We start from the raw sequence: 22,423 nt of genomic DNA, 5'->3' as shown, positions 1-22,423 counted from the left end.
ACTTGCACTGTTGGCATGGGGGGTACGCTCCTTGCATACGCGGGTGAGGGTTCGAGTCGTACTTACACTGTTGGGCTGGGGGGTACGCTCCTTGCATACGGGGTGGGGGTAGGGTCCGTACATATCCGTCCCCACGCTATGTGATGTTTGTGCAGCCCGTACCCAGGCCTTTGCCACGTGGGTGCGATCCGTCCCGCCATTGTTGGGGTGATGTGTGTGGGCGTGGTCCGACTCGTACCCACGCTCTTCAGGCGAGGGTACGGGACGTACCTGTCTGGTTGTGTTGCCGGTTCGCGTGGTGACGGACTTCCGTTGTGGCGGTCGCTGGCTTATCAGGACACGCCCCCACCCCCTCGTGGTGACCAGGGCATGGGAGTCAGGTATGTCCAGGCCATGTGTGGTGTGTGACTTATGTGGTTGTTTTGTGGCCTGCCCTGGTCCTGCCACCCCCACCCCACCCCACTTTCCCCCCTCCCTTAGTTATTCTGACCTTCTGCGGCGTCTGCGTCGTAACCTGTAGAGGAGGTGTACTGCTATGAGGGCAGGGATGACTCGTAGGTTCTGGTCCATGTCTGTCCGTCGCGTACTGGTACTCCTTGCTCGCGTCGTCCTGTCGCGTACGGGTCCTCCTTGATCGCGTCGTCCTGTCGCATACGGGTCCTCCTTGGTGGCGTCGTCCTGTGTGTCCGTCACGTACTGGTCCTCCTTGTTCGCGTCGTTGTCTGTCCGTCGCGTACTGGTGGTCCTTGTTCGCGTCGTCCTGATTTCCCGGCAGTTTTTGGCTGCCGCAAAATATTCACCGTGCGGGGTGACGTCGGTGCGAATCGTGATTCCTGGGTCGTGAATGGCTGGCTGCGAGCGTCCCGACGTCAGGTCGGCGCTTTCCCGGATCGCATTGGTAGGTGTTTTTTTGTTCGGTCGGGCTTTTTTACGATTCGTACGGTAATGGTGTACCCGTGCGAATCGTAATTCCTTGTTTGTGAAAATTGACGACCGGGTACGCGTCGGGCGGAGATTGTGCTCCGTCCGACGGTTCGTACCCGGTTTTTGCAGGATCGTGATCGGCACCAAAATGTTTAGTCTATGTCTCAAGAATGAGGCCTGCATCCCAGTGTTAACAAACTTCTCTGCTATGATCTTTCTGAAAAGACCTCTAGTCTTGAAAAAACATAATCAAAATGTAATTTCACTATAACAGTGTGATCTGAAAATTCTGTACTAATGTCTACATTCTTCCCAACTTAAACTTGGGTTCACAGCCTCTGGTTACACATCAGTCCTCTTCACCACCTTCTCTGTAACCAGCCTTCCTCCTCGAGCCTGCTCTTCACACTGTAATGCTCTCCAGTGTAATGTGCAGCACTCTGTTACTTTGTTGTTAGGTTTGCTTTACAAGATGCAGATACATTGGTCACAGTTCGTACCATGAAGTGAGATCTCATAATCCTGATTGTTCCTTACCAGTGCAGCGCACTCCTGCAGACTTTGTGGTGTCGCAGTCCCAAGGTACCTTGTCACTGTAGGGACACTCTGAGAGCCAGCGTTCACTTCCCTTGCACTGTACATCTGTTATTCGTACTGGTTCATTAATATTTCGAATAAAGGAAGATCCGGTTGTTGCTGAAACTGGAGCACCACACCCCAGCTCTCTACAGACCACTGCAGCATCCTTCATGTCCCACTGGTGGTTACACACTCTTCCCCATGTCAAGGTTTCAATCCGCAAAAACCCAGCACAGGGCTCCTTGGAATGCGTCAGTACAATCTTTGAGTAGGGAACTGCAGAAACAGAAGAAATGCACATTGTTACATTCTGTAAACCCTGTCACTGCCTGGATATTTACAAACCCCTGTGCCAGAGTGTTTGCTAAAATATAAGCATTAGAATTCCCCAAGCATGGATGCACACATCACACTCATCAAACAGTATACTTTTCATTACATTCAGGGCTACCTGATGGTGAGTAAACCCCTCAATAATATCTCTTTGCACCCTTCAGTTTTCCTCACACAGGAACATATACGTGCCATGACATGACCCAAATCAGAATTTGCCTGGATCCTTTGAATATTCTATTAAGTTATCTTAACCAAAGGTCTTAAGCATTTGGGATTTCAGTGCTTAAGCTGCAACATGAAAGTTTTGCTTGTGCTGAAATGTTCTTTTGCTTGCAGGTGCGTTCACCTGATTTCATAGTCAGAGAAAGTGTTATTGCGTAGTAGAGATAGCAAGTGATGGGGGGAGAGCTTTTGCCAAGGACGAGAAGAGCTAACGAGCTGAGGAGAAGCCTCTGTTCATGGTGCACCAGGAGGAGCGCAACATCTGAGGACGAGAAGAGCTGACGAGCTGAGGAGAAGCCTCTGTTCATGGTGTACTAGGAGGAGCACAACATCCGAGGACGAGAAGAGCTGACGAGCTGAGGAGAAGCCTCTGTTCATGGTGCACCAGGAGGAGCGCAACATCCAAGGACGAGAAGAGCTGACGAGCTGAGGAGAAGCCTCTGTTTATGGTGTACCTGGAGGAGCGCAAAATCCAAGGACGGAAAGAGCTGACGAGCTGAGGAGAAGCCTCTTTTCATGGTGTACCAGGAGGAGAGCAACATCCAAGGACGAGAAGAGCTGACGAGCTGAGGAGAAGCCTCTGTTCATGGTGTACCAGGAGGAGCGCAACATCCAAGGACGAGAAGAGCTGACGAGCTGAGGAGAAGCCTCTGTTCATGGTGTACAAGGAGGAGCGCAACATCCAAGGACGAGAAGAGCTGACGAGCTGAGGAGAAGCCTCTGTTAATGGTGTACCGGGAGGAGTGTAACATCCAAGGACGAGAAGATCTGATGAGCTGAGGAGAAGCCTCTGTTCATGGTGCACCAGGAGGAGCGCAACATCCAAGGAAGAGAAGAGCTGACGAGCTGAGGAGAATCCTCTGTTCGTGGTGTACCAGGAGGAGCGCAACATCCAAGGACGAGAAGAGCTGACGAGCTGAGGAGAAGCCTCTGTTTATGGTGTACCTGGAGGAGCGCAAAATCCAAGGACGGAAAGAGCTGACGAGCTGAGGAGAAGCCTCTTTTCATGGTGTACCAGGAGGAGAGCAACATCCAAGGACGAGAAGAGCTGACGAGCTGAGGAGAAGCCTCTGTTCATGGTGTACCAGGAGGAGCGCAACATCCAAGGACGAGAAGAGCTGACGAGCTGAGGAGAAGCCTCTGTTCATGGTGTACAAGGAGGAGCGCAACATCCAAGGACGAGAAGAGCTGACGAGCTGAGGAGAAGCCTCTGTTAATGGTGTACCGGGAGGAGTGTAACATCCAAGGACGAGAAGAGCTGATGAGCTGAGGAGAAGCCTCTGTTCATGGTGCACCAGGAGGAGCGCAACATCCAAGGAAGAGAAGAGCTGACGAGCTGAGGAGAAGCCTCTGTTTATGGTGTACCAGGAGGAGCTCAACATCCAAGGACGAGAAGAGCTGACAAGCTGAGGAGAAGCCTCTGTTCATGGTGTACCAGGAGGAGCTCAACATCCAAGGACGAGAAGAGCTGACGAGCTGAGGAGAATCCTCTGTTCGTGGTGTACCAGGAGGAGCGCACCATCCAAGGAACTTCAAGGTCGTAGCTTGGACCGTAAGATCGGGGGGGTGAGTGTCAGATTTTCCAACAATCTTGTTGGCATATCATTTTAAAATACATTACATGACAAGCAGGGCGCATGAGGGGAATTAAGAGGTAGTAGAAAGGGAGAGTAACATGGATTGGTAGAGACACTAAATGAGGGAAAGCACAATATTTTGTAAAATAACCAACATCTTTCAAGACTTTCAAAACAGAGAGGATGAGAGTGTGTGTACAATTGTGTCCATGTTAAGGGGAACATTACTGGTGACACCATACCAAACCCAACTGAAATCAGCTGCACCCAACTATTTACCTCAAAATTCATTTATTAGGCGGGTGTAACACTCCAAGCACCCCTGTAATAATTATTTTCTCCCACTGACGGTCTTTCTGTTGCCAAACCTGCCGCAACTGCTGTGTCTCCTGCACTGGAGTGGGACTTTGTCCCCCAGTGTGCATCAGGCAAAGGGAGGAGCTTTAGGGCACTGCAAAACACCTCCAGGATCCCACAGCATGGGTTCTCCTAGTCACTGTCTCCCTGATGTCGAACGTGCCACAACTACTGCGTCTCCTGCACTGGGGTGGACTACATCCACCATTGTGCATCAGGCAAAGGGAGGAACTCTGGGGCACTGCAAAACACCTCCAGGATCCCGCAGCATGGATTCTCCTAGTGATGGTCTCCCTGCTGCCGAACTTGCTGCAACTTCTGTGTATCCTGCACTGGGGTGGGACTACGTCCTCCATTGTGCATCAGGCAAACGGAGGAGCTTTGGGGCACTGCAAAACACCTCTAGAATCCCACAAAACGGGTTCTCCCACCGACAGTCTCCCTGATCCAGAACTTGCAGCAATTGCTGTGTCTCCCACACTAGGGTTAGACTACATCCCCCAGTGTGCATCAGGCAAAGGGAGGAGCTCTGGGGCACTTCAAAACACATCCAGTATCCTGCAGCACTGGTTCGCCTACTGATGGTCTCCCTGCTGATGTACTTGACACAACTGCGGTGTCTCCTGCACTGGGTGGGACTAAGTCCCCCAGTGTGCTTCAGGCAAAGGAGCTCTGGGGCACTGCAAAATGACTCCAGCATCCCACAGCCCAGGACGCACATGGGACATGCATAGGGCATGCCTGGGCACGCCTGAGCCAAGACCAGGCCAAGATGAGCCCATCTTAGCCCATCATAGACCTGAGTAGGCTGGGCTGGGCCACAGTATTTGGCTCCAACTTAAACTTGACATACCCACATACATTTTATATTGCATCATCTGCCAATACAACTCCAGTGACTGTACAGCTTGGTAAAGGGGAAGAAATTATCGGGGGGGGGCTCTCCACTACTCCAATTAATAAAAAACACTTCTGTAGATTGTATGCTCAAGAGGCGACTAGGGATAGTTTCCTCTGAGATTGCTCTCTAACATATGAGATTATCTTTGAACACTGACTCTGCTATAGCTCCCCTCTGTCTTACCACTGGATCCATCTCTGAGCCCAATGTAACCACTGTACTGCTAGAAGACGTCCCCCACAAACCAACTCTTACCCTAAGATCTTCCAGCAAGTCCCACTCAAACAAATCAATGTTTATCGGACGACAAACCTAATCCAACAGCATCTAACCCCAAAGCCAAAAAGGTAGCACGGACAAAACAGCGAAGGAAGAGAACAAAGGCTGCTATCTCTTCAACCTGCTCTATTGAGCTTCCAGTTACACCAAGTGACATAGCTCCACAATGTATTGATTAGTCTCCTCGGCAGCATATGAAAATAGTAAGTGAGGCAGTTTTAGAGGTTTTTACAACTGTCATATTGAAGATAGTGGAAACATGTGTCATCCATTTTGAATAAAATGGATGACACATGACTCGTTGCATTATTGACCAGATTAACTTTGCTTCACTGACAAAGCATATAAAGACTCTGATACCTCTAACTAAAGGAGTAAAATTTGATCCATCTCTAGCTAGCCCTGTAATTACTCAACCGCAACTGAATCAGACCAGATATCACCCCATTCCTCAAAATGCTCCTACTTCTAAAATTATTTCTGGTGTTGGCTGACCTCAACAGGCTGAAGCCCGTAAACCTAAAATGGCGCAGACCTTCCCCAACTCCCCCAGCAATGCACCCCTTATTGTATAGTTTATAAAAATGTGCCAGTGCTGCCCACGGATACTTTAGAAGATCAAGTGGCTCTGAAAAATAAGTGTGCCCATTGGATAAAAACCAACTCGAGATGCGCTTGTGATATAGCCCAAGATGTTATATCAGCAAGAAGATCTCTGTGGCTTGGCATCCATCCAAAGGAATGTCCTGGGGACTGTGTCGTAGTTAACTTTAAATCTCCCGTGATTGTAGACATTCTCTTAAAGCGTCTTTCTAATTTTCAATCATTGTCCCACGGGACTATTTTTACAGATTTACAGACCCAAGTCCTTTGTACCACGTCTTGACAAAGTTTGTTATCAGCACAAAGGCCTTGCTTCTAACTCTGGGCAATCGATATTTAACATCCCTAGTCACAATCCCTACGAACTCTTATCGTACATGGCCGCGCAAGATTGACTCACCAATGCCAGAGTAGATATGGTTCCTACTGGGGGAGGAGGACGAATGACAAAAATGGGGTCTACAGAAGATGTAACCAATTTCCCCTCTTCACTAGTCCCGTACTGTTAGAAATGGGGGGCCTCTAGTTGGCAGAGGTAGGTACCTTTGTCCAAATAGGGACTGTTGTAAATTGCAACTTCGATGTGATTAAGCATTTACTAAAGACATGAATTCTTCTGCCTTACACATGCCCCTTTTGTTATGTTGACTGAAGTCTGGACTCCATTTTGTATTGTCATGTCTCCACGTGTTCAGCACGAGAAGAGTCTTATCTTTGTGTTAGTTGCTCTTGTAATCTGCCTAGTAACAGTCTATAAATAGTTCCTTTGTCCGTCTGGCGCATGCCCAGACTTGACCACATCTGTTATCAGTTAGTCCTTTCTTGACCATGTTTTCGCGGGCTTAAGGAGTATGTCAGCTCCGCCCACATATCGATCTTGTATTGCAAATGTCCATAAAAGGTAACATTCTTCGTCTCATGTCGTATCCTCCCACTTATGAGCCCCTCTGTTGTGTATAAAAGGGGACCGTGTATGCAAGTTCTTTGTGCTACTCTATGCAATACCGAAGGGTATTGTATGGATTGTAGGACCACCCTTAAGGGTTAATAAACTGTGTCTTTGTATTTTGCAGTTTCCGTGCCAACTTCCTTATAGATTCCTTTACAGGAGAGCGAACCCTTGTGTCCTGCGGGCCTAGCTGGGGCCTGTACTCATCAATTGGCGCCCGTCACGTGGGGCTCATCGGCGACTCGGATGCTCGAAGGATTGGTCGCGACGAAGGTGCGGAATTTGGCCGGGGATGTGATCACTGCCAGAGGCACTTTAGTCCTGGCATCCCGAGGTTTTTCTTCCTTCCCTTCCGAGCTGACCATCTGGGTGGCGCCGGTCCTCGACTGAGACCTCTTCTGTCGGTTCTGCCGTGACAGCCGTTTGGGCGAATTTCGGAGCTTGGCAGTTGGAATCTGGACTCTTGATTGGTAAGAACCGTTGTACGGTACTTGCTCTGAGTTTTTGAAGCCTGGGTTGGCTATTTGAGTTTGATTTGTGATGACCGGTCATATCTTGTATTGATTATTGTGAGAATATATGCGTTGCAACACATATAGGCAGGTAATGTGGAGATATTTCTCCGGAACTGTGTAACTTTGAACAGCACAACGTTTAAGTGCCATTTTTTGATAATACTGCATATTCTGCATTATTTTTGAGCATGCCTGCTTTTAGCGCACTCCGTAAGGGAATCTGCTCCAGCTCCCCCAGAGGGGACTCCTAATAGGGATATGTATGTGAAGCATGGTCTTTCCTCCATAATGTACAGCACAGTATGGAGGAAATATACCAAAAAGGATCCTGAGTTACGGTGGCCGTTGTATGGGTCGTTTGATATACGTAAGATTGAGTATGTGGAACAGTGTATGTGTAAACGGCGTGCGCGTCAAGACATGTTTGAATGTGTGCGACTATGGGTGAAGGAAGTGCGTGAGCGAGAGAAACGCGAGAAAGCGCTGTTTGATAAAGAGCAACGAAAGAATGATCATGTGAGAGCGCAGGAAGCAAAGTGTCGGGAGGAAAGAGAACAGACGGAGAAACAAGAGAAAGAACATAGGTTACAAGTCTCGGGTCAATATGCTGTTCGTCAGCCACTCTATCCTGTCCTTAATAATCATGACGATGATTTTTACTTATTAGATCGTTCTCCGCCTCCTTATGTTGGCGCGTCTGCCCCGAGGCCACAAGATTCTGGATCGGGTTCGAGTAAGGTAGACACACGGTCCATGTTATCGGCTGAGCGAATGGGTGAGCTTCGACAGTTTTCCTATCGTGCATGTAAGGGCAAGTTATCTCTTGATGAACTGTTGGCTTCTTGGGAGTCGTGGCAGGATAGAGAAAGGTTGTATTTCTTGGGACACTTTTCTGTTGAAGTGATTGCTGCCTTTCGGAAATATTCCAGTGTCTTTGAACCTGATGATGTGGTATTAGATTCTAAAGCATTGCATAATGATGTTTTCTCTCCCTCTAAGGCGCCTGAGGCGGTTCGGCGACTGTTTGCGTTGCGGGATGCGGCAGCAGATCTTAAAGAGAAAGCGCGCCAACACCTTGAGGAGGAAAAGCGGTCGGATTCGCGTACCGGAGGCGGCCATTCATCCACCTCTCAATCAGATAAGAGCGATCCAGTGCATGCTAAACCAATGCGCGAGGCGGCGCCTTTGTATGTTCCTCCTAAAGGAGCGGGGACTAGCTCGGATATTACCTCTGCTGATGCTAAGGGATATTTTGTGTACAATTGGGTTTATACTCCCTGGCACAGGGCTGACGTCATGGCATTAAAGAATGCGTTGCCTGATCCCCGCAAGAATCCAGCGGCTTTTTACGAAGAAGTCGAGGGGGCCTTGAATTCTTGTATTATGACCTTAGCAGATATAGATTTGTTCTTTGGGCTTATTCTACCACCAGATATGTGGCGATCCGTGCGGAAGGTGGATGATGTTGCCACTTTTAAGGCTCGATGGTCTGAACTTGAGGATGAGGATAGGGAGAGAAAGCCCGCGCAGAAACCACCTCAGATTATCTTAGATCTCCCCGCTGCTATTCTGACTAAGTTGAAGACCATCATTCCTCCTAAAAAGATTGACTGGAATATGCTAGCCTCGTGCAAGCAGAAAGCCGATGAATCAGTTGCAGACTTCTTTACGCGCTTTGAGGAGACGTTCCATGATTTTAGTGGTCAGTCTCTTACGGATGATACGGGTCGGCACCTTTTTGCTGACAAATATGTGGCGAATTTATTACCGGCAATTGCAGCTCGCCTCAAAGCGAGTGAAAGTTCTTGGTCCACTACGACCCCGACAGCCCTCCTGACTATAGCTCAGTACTATGAGCGCCAGGAGCTAGAAGCGAAGGGGCAGGAGGAAAAGAAATCGAAGGATTTAAAAACGAAGGTGATGTTAGCACAAGTATATGGTCCGCCCCGACGGGGTGTAAATAGAGGTAGGGGAGGATTTTATGGTCCTCCCTCGGGCCGATCTGATCTGAATAGGAATCAATGTGCGTATTGTAAGCAATCGGGGCACTGGGCCAGAGATTGCCCAGCGTTGCATGCTTCGCGGCAGGGACACAGTCAGGGACACAATCAGGGTGGCCCGAGAGGAAGAGGGGGTTTCTCGAATTTTAGAGGGAATTCTAATGATCACGCTCGTTTTGACCTTGCCGGGCAGCAACGAGATAGGTCTAATGTTTTTGATCGACAAAATCAGTATCAAGTGTCGGGGATTGACCGTTCTGGGTACCATGATTCTCAGCATGCATAGGAATGCGTTGGATGGGGGTTAGAATCAGTTGAGGTGCCAGTTGATCAGAAGGGTCCTTACGTATCAGCTGAGGTTTTGGGCTCCACTGATCAGTTTCTAGTGGACACAGGAGCGACTCGTAGTGCGCTGTCTAAACAGTTGGTTCTGAGGGCTCCCCCATCTGGCTTAATGGTTACATCGGTAGGGTTTGATGGAACACTCTCCCGAAGCCCTCTTTCGCAGCCCCTCACATTTCAGGTTAATTCCTTTTCTGCACCCTGTCCGTTTTTGTTAGCCCCGAACACGCCGGATAATATTATGGGCCTTGATATGCTGAAGCACTTCAGAGCTACGATCCGGTGTTCCCCTGCTGGAGTGCGGGTGATATTGAATGACAATTACCCCCTGTCTGAACGGATGTGTGTGGCTACAGAAGATGCTGTGTTAGCTGCCCTCCCCCGTGCTCTGTGGGCCACCTCGGATACTGATGTGGGACAGATGGTGATTCTGCCTGTTCACATTAGTGTCCAAGAGGGGGCGGTGTTACCACGCCTTCCCCAGTATCGTATTTCGCAGGAGGGGGAAGAGGCTCTTATACAGATTGTGCAGGATTTGATCAAGGTGGGAGTAGTGGAAGAAGTTCCCTATAATGTTTGTAATAGCCCGATTCTACCCATTCTGAAAAAGGATACGGACGCCAAAGTCTATCGGTTTATCATTGATTTGAGAGAAGTAAACAAGATCGTGATACCTCAGTACCCAGTGGTTTCGGATATCACGACGTTGCTTACTTTGGTCCCGCCTACGGCGACCACGTTTTCAGTTATTGATTTGAAAAATGCCTTCTTTTCGATTCCCATTCATCCCGATAGTCGATACCTTTTTGGTTTCACTTTAAATAATAGGTCTTACCGATTTTGTAGAATTCCTCAGGGCTATACGGAAAGCCCTAGCATCTACAGTCAAGCTTTGAAAAGACAATTGGACTCCTTTGTTCTGCCCGAGGGTGTCGCCCTCATTCAATATGTCGATGACATCTTGCTGGCGGCTGACACTCCGGAGTTGTGTGAAACGAGTACGTTGTCTTTGCTTTCCTTTTTGGCATCCCACAATCACAAAGTCTCTCGGAAAAAGTTGCAATTCTGTAGACCAAAGGTGACTTATCTAGGTCACCTTTTGTCTAAGGAGGGACGTGCACTCACACCAGATCGTGTTCAAGTGATTCTGGATACACCGACGCCGTCCACGCAGAAGGACGTGCGCGCATTTTTGGGTCTTGTTTCTTTTTGTAGGCAGTGGATATTAGGGTTTTCGTACATAGCCAAGCCATTGTTAGCTCTTTTGACAAAAGATACACCTATCCCGCTTCCTTGGACGAATGAGTGTGACACTGCCTTTCAGAAACTGCGACAGGCTCTCTGTTCAGCACCAGTGTTAGGGACTCCCGATTATACCAAGCCTTTTTCGCTGTATGTGCATGAGAAAGATGGATGTGCATTATCGGTTTTAGTGCAGATGCACGGCGACAAGCAGCGCCCTTGTGCATATTTTTCGGCTGTACTTGATCCTGTTGCCCGAGCATTGCCTGGTTGTTTTCGCTCGGTCGCGGCGACAGCTGTGTCAATACGCCAGAGCGAGGGAATTGTGTTATCTCATAAGCTGTTGGTGTTAGTCCCCCATGCTGTTGATGCCCTGCTTAATCAGACAAAGACGCAGCATTTGACCAGTGCCCGTTTAACGGGATATGAGCTGACGCTTTTGGCTCCTCATATTACGTTGAAGAGGTGTGTGACGTTAAATCCTGCCACATTGTTGCCATACCCCGAGACTCGGTCTGAGGCACGAGAAGCACATGATTGTATCCTTGTGACCGAGGAACAAACAAAGGGTCGTATTGATCTCCAGGATACGCCCTTTTCAGATGTAAATGGAGAACTGTGGGTGGATGGGTCATGCCTGAAGCTACCAGATGGTACGACTTCAGCAGCGTATGCGATTACCACATTGCAAACAATAGTGGAGACAGCGCGCATACCACAGAAATCAGCTCAAGCAGCGGAACTGATAGCATTAACACGAGCATGTGAGCTCAGTACAGGATTGTGTGTGAATGTTTATACAGATAGCCGCTATGCCTTCGGAGTAGCGCACGATTTCGGCCTGCTCTGGAAGGAAAGAGGGTTCTTAACGTCGCATGGAGTACAAATAATGCATGGGGAGTTAGTTCATAATCTTTTAACTGCATTGACATATCCGAAGAAAATTGCTATCATTAAATGTAGCGCCCATAGGAAAGTAGTCGATAAAGTTGGAGAAGGGAATGCGTTAGCAGACTGGGTGGCGCGGGAGACTGCGATGCAGCCCGGTGCTACTGCCATGTATGTAGTGAAGTCGCAAGTAGAAAGATGGCATGATGCGAAGGAAGAAGTGCGAGAAATACAGAGGACCGCTTCGGATAAAGAACGGGAGCAATGGTTCAGTGAGGGAGAATTGGATGATGAGGGTTGCTGGAGAAATAAGCAGATGGATCGATGGAAATTACCCACAGCTTTTGTACAACCTATGGTTCAGATGGCACATGGGCTAGCACATGTTGGAGCTTCCGCAATTGTAAAATTGCTTACCCAAGTTTGGGAGCATCCAGAGATTGCTAGCACGGCAAAGAGGGTGGTGCAGACCTGTATGATCTGCCTGAGGTACAACCCAGGAAAGGGGACTCGGACCCCAGCAGGAGGGTTCGTAACCCCTACTGCACCCTTTGAGGTTTTGCAGATGGATTACATCCAGCTTGAGCGTTGTAACAATTTGAAGTATGTTCTAGTAGTGGTGTGTGCCTTTAGCAAATGGGTTGAGGCATACCCCACGAAGGACAATACTACAATGACTACCGCTAAGATGCTGTTGAAGGAGTTCTTCCCTCGATATGGCGTTTGTAGACTTCTGTGGAGTGATAACGGGCCCCACTTTATAGCGGATGTTATAAAGTATGTTCTGAAGGGTCTAGGCATCACCCAGAAGTTCCACGCAGTATTCCACCCTCAATCTGCAGGACTAGTCGAGAAGTATAATGGTACACTGAAGCTTAAGATCGCTAAAATTCAAGCTTCAACGTCTTTGACTTAGCCAGATGCTTTACCACTGGCATTGTTGTCAATCAGGTCGGTACCGCACACTCGAATCGGTCTTACACCGTATGAGATTGTCTTTGGACGTCCAATGAATATTTGGGGTCCACCAAAACCTAAGACTGTGTATGATGTACCTTGTGTAATGATGAATGATTATCTGGCACAGTTAACGGATAACTTGGTTTCCATTCATCAACAGGTCCGGGAGGCGCTCCCTGATCGGTCCACCGGCGAAGGACATAGTCTCCGGCCTGGAGACTATGTCATGCTGAAAATCTTTGACAGGACGAACAGCCTGGAGCCGAGATGGGTTGGCCCTGAGCAAGTCTTACTGGCAACGAGGACGGCTGTGCGAGTTTCCAACAGAAAGAATTGGATCCATTCCCTGCACTGCCGCAAAGTACCGCCCGGATTGGTGGAGCCCGCTGTATTGACCGATCAACGAGAGATTCTGACCACAGAGAAAGGCCGTGCTGTGGAATCGAACGACGCTGAGGAGCTCTTTCCGGACCACGCGACTCCTGGAGGAAGGCGATATCATCTGAGGCCAAGAAAGTGAATCCTTCAGTATCGGGACATGTTGTCAGAACGGCCCTTGGGTTAGTGAAACGGAGAGCCAGTGAGGCAAGGGGGGGGGATCAGCCCTGCATTAGTGTAGCGACACCCGTCTTGGCCCGTTGGTGAAGAAATCGACCGCTGCCCAAGGGGAAGAGTTCTGACAAACCTTTAGTTTCAGGAAGATATTGATTCTCTATTTTGACATGGAGAAAAAGAAGATCCTTTGTGCAACAGGTTTTATGCTCACAGTAGCTATTGTAGGGATAACCACATGGTTTGTGGAGGATGTGACTCCTGCCCGAGAGTTGCTTGTGTTGACCACTCCAGTGCCTGCGGAGCACTATTTCTATTCCCTTCCGTATCAAGAATTGAAGCATCGTCAGTCTTATTTGAATAACACTTTCATCCAGATGTTACATCATACCCATGTTGCCACCAATGCTACGAACTGTTGGATATGTGGTATGATGCCAGCTCATCAGAAGAAAGGAGGAACGCCATTCATACCTCTTCCTTTCTCTCATAATGGCTCTTGTAGAGCATGGTACACTTTGCTTTTTGCCACTCGGAAACCCACAGTGGGACGATTACTCTTCAGACTCAATAAAGAATGTCATCAGGATAAAGATGGATATCCGCAAGCGAATGGGACAATTTGGGAATGGGAAGAGTATCGACCAGACAATGAATCGATTCCATATGTTTTCACGAACACCAGAGACACTGTGGGAAAATACAAATTTGTGATTCAAGTGGCACAAGCTCAAGCGGACCTGTGTGTCCAAAGTGTGGGTTATATTCCTGTCGGTGTTAGCGATTGTATTACCATATTAAACATTGATGGATTGAATAACAGTACTTTCTTAGCATCCCATAATACGTACTTTGTATGCGGAACTAAAGGTTATTACCGTTTGCCAGCCGGTTGGTCCGGAGTATGCTATGTATCATTTTTGTTACCTCCTGTATTTCTGGCACCTGCATCCTATCATAAGGATTTGAAGTTGTTAAATAATGTGACTGTAAATAGGTATAAACGTACTCTATCAATTGATGACGTGGACCAGACTGACACCAGTTTGCAGCAGTATATCGACTTCAATTTAGGATTGTTTTTCTTCGTTGGAGCTGCCCTAAATAGTAGGAAAGTTCGAAGATTAACACGAGTGGTAGAGGCTGTGACAAACCAAACCGCCGCTGCTCTTGGGAATCTTACGGAAGAATTACAGATTACCAGAATTGTTGCATTGCAGAATCGTATGGTGTTAGATGTTATGTTAGCCGATCGAGGTGGAGCTTGCAAAATTATCGGAAGCAGTTGCTGTGTGTTTATTCCTGACCACACACCTTCAGTCTATAATGCAAATAACAGGTTGCATAAAATTGCAGCCGAAATCCATACGGAAAACGGCACTTGGTCCTTTTCTGGATGGTTCTGGGCATTGATTACTGCTTGGGGTTGGAAGGTTTTAACTGGTCTCTGTGTAATTATAGCCGTTCTGTTTTCAGGTTGCATCTGTGTTCAATGTGGTCCCTTGCTCTGTTCCTTATGTGTATCATTTTGTATCCCCGATAAGAAAGCTATTGCCAATGTCACTTATCAGAAACGTTTAGCTAAGGAAGTAGAAGAGATGATGATAATTGATATATATGATGATTATTCTAACAAGCCGGATGTCTTCAGTAAATGCTGAAAGGGTCGTCTGTTGTAAATTGCAACTTCGATGTGATTAAGCATTTACTAAAAACATGAATTCTTCTGCCTTACACATGCCCCTTTTGTTATGTTGACTGAAGTCTGGACTCCCTTTTGTATTGTCATGTCTCCACGTGTTCAGCACGAGAAGAGTCTTATCTTTGTGTTAGTTGCTCTTGTAATCTGCCTAGTAACAGTCTATAAATAGTTCCTTTGTCCGTCTGGCGCATGCCCAGACTTGACCACATCTGTTATCAGTTAGTCCTTGCTTGACCATGTTTTCGCGGGCTTAAGGAGTATGTCAGCTCCGCCCACATATCGATCTTGTATTGCAAATGTCCATAAAAGGTAACATTCTTCGTCTCATGTCGTATCCTCCCACTTATGAGCCCCTCTGTTGTGTATAAAAGGGGACCGTGTATGCAAGTTCTTTGTGCTACTCTATGCAATACCGAAGGGTATTGTATGGATTGTAGGACCACCCTTAAGGGTTAATAAACTGTGTCTTTGTATCTTGCAGTTTCCGTGCCAACTTCCTTATAGATTCCTTTACAGGAGAGCGAACCCTTGTGTCCTGCGGGCCTAGCTGGGGCCTGTACTCATCAGGACCCTTGCTTCTAGTCAGGTTAAGGGGGATACACACTCTAGATAAGCCCTGCTCACCCCCTTGGTAGCTTGGCCTGAGCAGACAGGCTTATCCCAAAGACAATGTGTAAGGTATTTGTACCAACACTCACAGTAACACAGTGATAACACCACAAATAGACACCGCACCCATTTAGAAAAATAAAGTATCTTTATCTAAACTTAACAAGACCAAAAAGACAAAAATCCAACATACAAATATTAAGAAAAAGGACTTTCAAAAGGCTTTAGCAACTGAGTCCAAAGAAAATTATGGATGCCTGACGTCTTGCAAAGTACCTGTCATTGCGACAAATTTCACCAAGCCAGATGAGAGACTATGGATGTGTCGATTCCTGAGACCTTCGTGGATGTGATGTGACAGTTCCACTGGACAAGGAGTAGCGGTGCATTGCGTACAGTCTGTAGGGAGAAGCGTTGTGTCGATTCTGAGATGACTCTGATCCGCAGGTGATGTGTCGGGGAAAACATGCCGCACAGGGACAATGCATTGGTAAATGATGCGTCGTCGTCGATTGTCGCTGCGTCAATTTCTTCAGCCGCGATCCCTCAATGCGTCGATTCTTGCAGTGGCGACAGGTGATGCGTTGGTTTAAGCTGCGGCGGTGCGGGGAGATTCTTCTCGCACCACCGCATTGTGTCGGAAAATCTGTTGCAAGAACAGCAATGCATCGATTTTTTTGTTGTTGTGTTGCTTTCCAGCTCCCAGAAGCAGGAACAACCTCCAGAGGCCCCACACAGTCACAGGCACTCCTGGCAGGTCATAACTCCCAGCAAGGAAGTTCATGAGAGCTGGGGGTGAAGTCTTTGCGTTCCTGAGACTTCAAAACAGGAGGCAAGCTCTACTCAAGCCCTTGGAGACTTTCCTCAAGCAAGGGACACAGCACACAGCAAAGTAAGTTTCCTTTCCTTGGCAGAAACTGCAACTGTAAGCCAACCCCAGACACACAGCGAGGGCAGTACTTCTCCTCAGTTTCTCCAGCTCTTCTCCTTAACAAAGGTTCCTCTTGATTCCAGATGTAGTCTAAAGTTCAGGGGTTTTAGGTCCAATACTTATACCCCAAAATGTCTTTGTTCTCTTTGTGCAAGATTTTCTGAGCCCAGCCCAAACCAGTTCTGTCCTCTCCTGTGCAGCTGCCCCGCAGTAGGTGGGGACAGCATTGTGTAAGGCAGACAGGCCCTATTCAGGTGAAAGGGAAATCTCCTCCCACCACTCTACATGCAGAATGGGCCTATTCAGGTGCTAGTAAGAACTCCTCCCCTTACTCTGAATGCAGCCCAGGTCCATTCATCCCAACACTGATTCATTCAGGAAAGTCAGGACACACATCACCCTCCCCCCCAGTGGCTGTCTGAGAGAATTCCTCCCCAGGCCCTGTCACTCCAAAACCAGACAGTCAATACACAAACAGGCAGAGGCACACAGAATGGTCAAACAAGAAAATACCTACTTTCTGTGGTATTTTCAAACACAGAATGTAAAAATCACCCTCACTAAAAGATGCATTTTATCATTCTGAGTTCGGGCATACTAAACTTAATTTCCTACCTTGTTCCCAGGGGCAGTTCTGTTTACATGATGTTATAAACAAACTTCACAATCTGTCCCAAGGGAACAGGTAGCATTGCAATACTGAATTGGCAGTTATTCACTATCAGGACATGCAACACACATCAGGGCATGTCCTACCTTTCACATATACTGCACTCTGCGCGCAGGGGTGCCTTGAGCCTAACATAGAGGTAACTAAAATGTAAGAAAAAAGAAGGTTAGGGCCTGGCAAGTGGGTGCACTTGCGAAGTCGATTTGGCAGTTAACATCTGCATACAGACACTACAGTGGCAGGTCTGAGTTACATTTTCAGAGCTACTCATGTGGGTGGCACAATCAGTGCTGCAGGCCCACTAGCAGCATTTGATTTACCAGCCCTGGCACACCTAGTGCACTTTACTAGGGACTGATCAGTAAGTCAAATATGCCAATCATGGCTAACCAATCATGTTCACAATTTACACAGTGAGCATATGCACTTTTAGCACTGATTATCAGTGGTAAAGTGCCCAGAGTCCTAAAACCAACATCAACAGGTCAGGAAAAAATAGGAGGCAGAAGCAAAATGTTAGGGGATAAGCCTGCAAAAAGGGCCATGTCCATCAAGTACCCTCCCATACTAGAAGAGGAACACAGGGGCAGATTTACAAGCCCCCTGCGCCACCAGTAAGTCACTTTTTGTGAAGTACTGGAGGCGCATTTCACATCTCCATATTTACAAGGAGAGGAAAAGCCACTTTTCGTGACTTTTCCTCTCCTTGTAAATATAGCCCCTTCACACGCAGCACTTTGCGTGGAAGGGGCGTTCCATGGATGTTGCTGTGGGTGTTCCCATGCAATACCCACGAGACACATTTCCAAAGGAGGCGTAGCAAGGCGCAACAAGGAGAAATGTTTTTATTTCTCATCGTTTTTTCCTATTTCAAAGCATGCTGCATTCTACTGCACGCATTGAAAGAGGAAAATGCCTGTAGTGATTGCCCCTTCCTGCACAAAAACATTCTTCCCATGACGCAGGCATTATTGCAGCATGGTGCAAGGGTGGCTGCTCCGGCGCATGGCTGCAGTTTGTGCACCAGCACAGGGGAGATCATAGGAATGCGACATATTATTGTAAATATATTGCATTCCTGTTCGTCGGAAGTGCTGCAGCGTGGCGCAGCAAAAGGGCTTGCGTTGCCGCGCTGCGGCACTTCCCTGTGGATCTGCCCCACAGTATTGGGCCATGCGGTTTAACTTTGGGAAACATGGCACTTGATGATTTGGGAAACAACTAAAGAACAAATGACCAAATGAGTACTCCAGTACTTTGTGCATCTGCCTCCCTGTTGCCGATTCAAACAGACCAGCCTTGTTCTCAATCTAAAGTCCACCCCATCTAGTTTCCTATTTCTCATTGTTCATTATGAGGGATTTGGGGAGTTTGTGTACCCATTCTGTAGTCAACACAAATGAAATAATTGATATCTTATGCTGGAATATTGCAGGCATCAAATTCAACCTGTCTGCACCAGATTGGATGGACTACATTGAAGTGTTCGATGTTTGTGTTTTCCTAAAAATATGGGCTATTGAGCCAGTCTATAAAGTGGGCTTTACTTCATATTTTGTATCGGCTGAATCATCTTCTCTTGGTCGGGCATTAGGGGGTCGGTTGGTTTGAACAAAAATTCACCTAAATAGCAGAATTGATGTCTTAGATATTGTATCACCTGACATTCTGGGTCTAATAATCCATTACTCAGTTGGGCTTGCTTGAACAATTTATAATGTCTATTGCAGGCAAAGGAATAGGGGCACAGAAACACCTACACTGGGTATTTTACAGCAATCTGTCTCTTTAATTGATCCTAAGCACCGGATTGTTATTTGAGGAGATCGCAACATACATTTTGAACCCGTGTATTGGTATGACATGTTTCTCGACGAAGAAGATGAGAGTTGGGCTGTACCTGCCCTTAATGCGGAGCAATTTGTTCTGTGGACTGTGGCAGCAATACGAGTAATCCAACTCACTGTAAGAAATAGGCTGAGAGCATGTAATGGAAGGTCTCCTTCTGATAAACAAGGAGCCCCCACTTTAAGGAAAGGTCTATTTTTACCCAAAGTAGAGAACATTTTAATTAAAGTTTCAATGCAAATGGCCAGCAGGTATAGCAAACCAAGGCACTCTTGTTAAAGTTTATAAAGCCTTTCTTGAGGGTCTCTCTAGGCTGGTGATCTCCTTGCAAAATAATTTGACCAAACCCCCCTAACAAAAATCCTGGTTAGGTTTCATAGTGACAAAAGCAATTTGTTTTGAACAAAAGGATGCTGTGATGCAAAAAAAGCATTGTTACCCCCATTAAAAAATAAAAACTTACAGGAGGTTTGAGCATTAAGAGGGACATACAAGAAAACAACCAGAATGGGGAATAGAGCTAGGGAAGGTATATGCTGGGTTGATTTATTGATGGCTGCTAAAATAGGAGCAATACATTATTTTAGAAAATAATTGCTAATGGGATTGCTAATGGATTCAAGCTAGCCTGGCTGATGAAGGGAGTTACACAGAAACCGGTCCCAGGATGCTTGTTTCCGGTTCAGGGAAGACCTGGCTTTGCAGTTCAGGCTGGACTGTTCCCATGAGGCACAGGGTCAAGACTGATTTGCATATAGCTGGGTGTGAACTCTGGAGGTGAAGTGAGCTAAAGAATGATGATAGATTCAACCCAGATCTGTGACTGGGGGTGCATGTCTAAAAAAATGTTTCAGCGCTCCGTCGATCATCTCCATCTGTTTGCTTTGCTCGCCCTAAATTGGCAGGGTATGCCCAGACGTGGGTCCCTTGCTCACTTTGCCACTGGATTCAAGCTAGCCTGGTTGATGAAGGGTGTTATACAGAAACCGGTCCCAGGATGCTTGTTTCTGGTTCAGAGAAGAACTGGCTTGGCAGTTCGGGCTGGACTGTTCCCACAAGGCACAGGGTCAAGACTTATTTGCATAGAGCTGGATCTGAACTGAGGTGGTGAAGTGAGCTAAAGAATGATGATGGATTCAACCCAGTTCTGTGACTGGGGGTGAGTGTCTGAAAAGTTTCAGCGCTCCGTCAATCATCTCCTTGTGTTTTCTTTGTTCGCCCGAAGTTGGCAGTGTAGTGTAGTTCCTGTATTCCTGATAGGCTCTGCGCATTGGAACAATATACACTATAGTTTTGACATAGGACTGAAGTCAGTATGTCACTTTCGAGTACATTAAACTTAATTACTTGTGTGTGCCAGCTAACTCGGAGGTCACTAGAAACTTCTCGAATAAACAAGAAGGAATTCGTCTGACAACCGCATAAACATGACAACTATGTTTCCCTTAAAAAAGGAACAATCTCAGAATCGTGGAAACAATAGATAACAGTTTCACTCAGTCAATCGTGCATGCTTCGTTTCTACAGAGTTACACAAAAATAGATAGACGGGCGTTTCAATAAAAAGGGTTTATTGAACAATCTTATTTCTCGTGCAAGAGATATGAACTGCTACAATTGTAAGATAGAATGCGAAGTATAGTAAGATAAAATAATACTGCAACAGCATGGTTTGTAGCTATGACAGATATTCATAAAAATACATACATAAATAACACAGGCTAAAATGTTAATACTCCTCTGATGCTTCTAGCTAGTTCTACCCCAGTGTACCTAACCTAAGTGTAGTACGAGGTAAAAAGTAGGTGCTGTCTGTCTATAGTCTAGTTTAGCTATAGTTGCCAAGATTTGCCAAAAGTCCCTCTAGGTTCTAGTCCGCTCCATACCTTAGAATGAGTGAGGTTGGAATCTCTTTCCGAGTCTCGATCTCTAACACCCCCCAAGCGGGGTCAGAAACACTGCAGCTGGATTCTCTGTGAGGAGGATGACAGCATCTGGTCAGTGCGTCAGGCGGGGAATTGACTTCCTTCCGAACTTGCCGTGGCGAGCCGCGTCGTGCAAGTAGGCAGCCTAACCGTGGTTTGCCATGGTAAGTGAAGGTATATTTATACCTTGAAGGTGTTTAGGAATGCCAGTATTGACTTAAAATTGGAGCTGAAGAACGTCATGAATGAACCCCTAAGGAATAGATGTGCATGCATAATAAATGAGTTCTTGGAGAAATCAATATCCAAGCAAGGGGAAGTCCTAAAGGTTTAAGAGTCTGGTTTTCCAAGAACTCGTTGTGACGGAGATGAACGGATGTAGGTGGCCATGCCTGTATTTGGTTAGCATGGATAATGCCTGAATAAGGGTAGGATTTCCATGCCTAAAAATGGGCAATGAGAATTGTACCTATATAAGGACATAAATCGGGACACCTATATACGGTATCTAAATCGACACACAACACCCACTCCACTTTCGTATGAACGGCATTACTAAATTCTAAACATGCTAAACATATATAAAATATAGCTACATATGGATGGCAAAAAACATGTCTAAAAACACATTGTTAAATACATAAAAACTGTTGCCATGCATAAAAATGCATTGGTGCTGTACATATCAAAGCAATGTTTCATTCCAAGCATATATTTATATTGAATGCTAAACAAATTAACATACATATATAAAAACACAGTATGAAATGGCTCATAAATACAGAAGAAAAAATGCCGAAACCATTTCATATCAAGGTATAGAAATCAATTGTTATTGACAAGGTGACGTATTGAAAGTATATCAAAGAAATCTGTTCTCTATGAATAGTTCTACTATAAGCATATTACAGTGCCATAAAAGGAAAAATTCAAATTTGGAGAACAAAAAAATTAATCAGAAGAAAAAGCTCCAAGTTTAGTCTTTCTTCTGAAAAAATGAAGGCCAAATTCAGAGTCTTCTCGGTACACTGTGTGCTGAATCAAAAGTCAGTGTATGAGGATGGAGAAAACATAAACTCTTATAACCCGGATTACCTCGTTTAGAAGATTAACCGCACATAGATGAGAAGCATCGCCTTCAGCATGGGACGCATCAGCAATGTTCGTTTCGGATGTTACCTGCATGCCTGTTGTTTCCTCTCATACCTCAGCAGTAGCAATTTGCGTCTGCGAGGTCTCAATGAATGCCGTCATCAGGATTGGTAGCCGCTGGGGACAACACACAGCATGGGTCGTTACCGGGTCCAGCAGAGTATCGATATCCGTAGGCATGACTGATGGGAGTGTTAGACAGATGTCTAACACACATTCTTCACCGCAAAGCAGGCAGCGTGGGACAGGTAAGATGCAATCTTGCCAGATTGGTCTGAATGACAGAAACCATGTGGTATTTAATTCTCGTAGACCAGGTAAACCTAAAATTTGGACGATGCGCACATTACACTTCATTTC

General features: G+C 46.6%; 1 protein-coding gene across 1 annotated transcript in view; it reads right to left on the bottom strand.

Annotated features, from left to right (window-relative positions):
• Window positions 1-22,423, bottom strand: part of LOC146859550 (CD5 antigen-like) — a 613,604-nt gene that overhangs the window by 406,410 nt on the left and 184,771 nt on the right. The window contains exon 3 of the mRNA XM_085650248.1: window positions 1,462-1,779. Coding sequence (XP_085506374.1) covers window positions 1,462-1,779 — 318 coding nt within the window. The remainder of the gene's footprint in view (window positions 1-1,461; window positions 1,780-22,423) is intronic.

The sequence above is a fragment of the Triturus cristatus genome, chromosome 3_2 (genome assembly GCF_964204655.1).
Source record: "Triturus cristatus chromosome 3_2, aTriCri1.1, whole genome shotgun sequence".
Classification (NCBI taxonomy): domain Eukaryota; kingdom Metazoa; phylum Chordata; class Amphibia; order Caudata; family Salamandridae; genus Triturus; species Triturus cristatus.
This window is presented reverse-complemented; position numbering and strand designations above follow the sequence as displayed.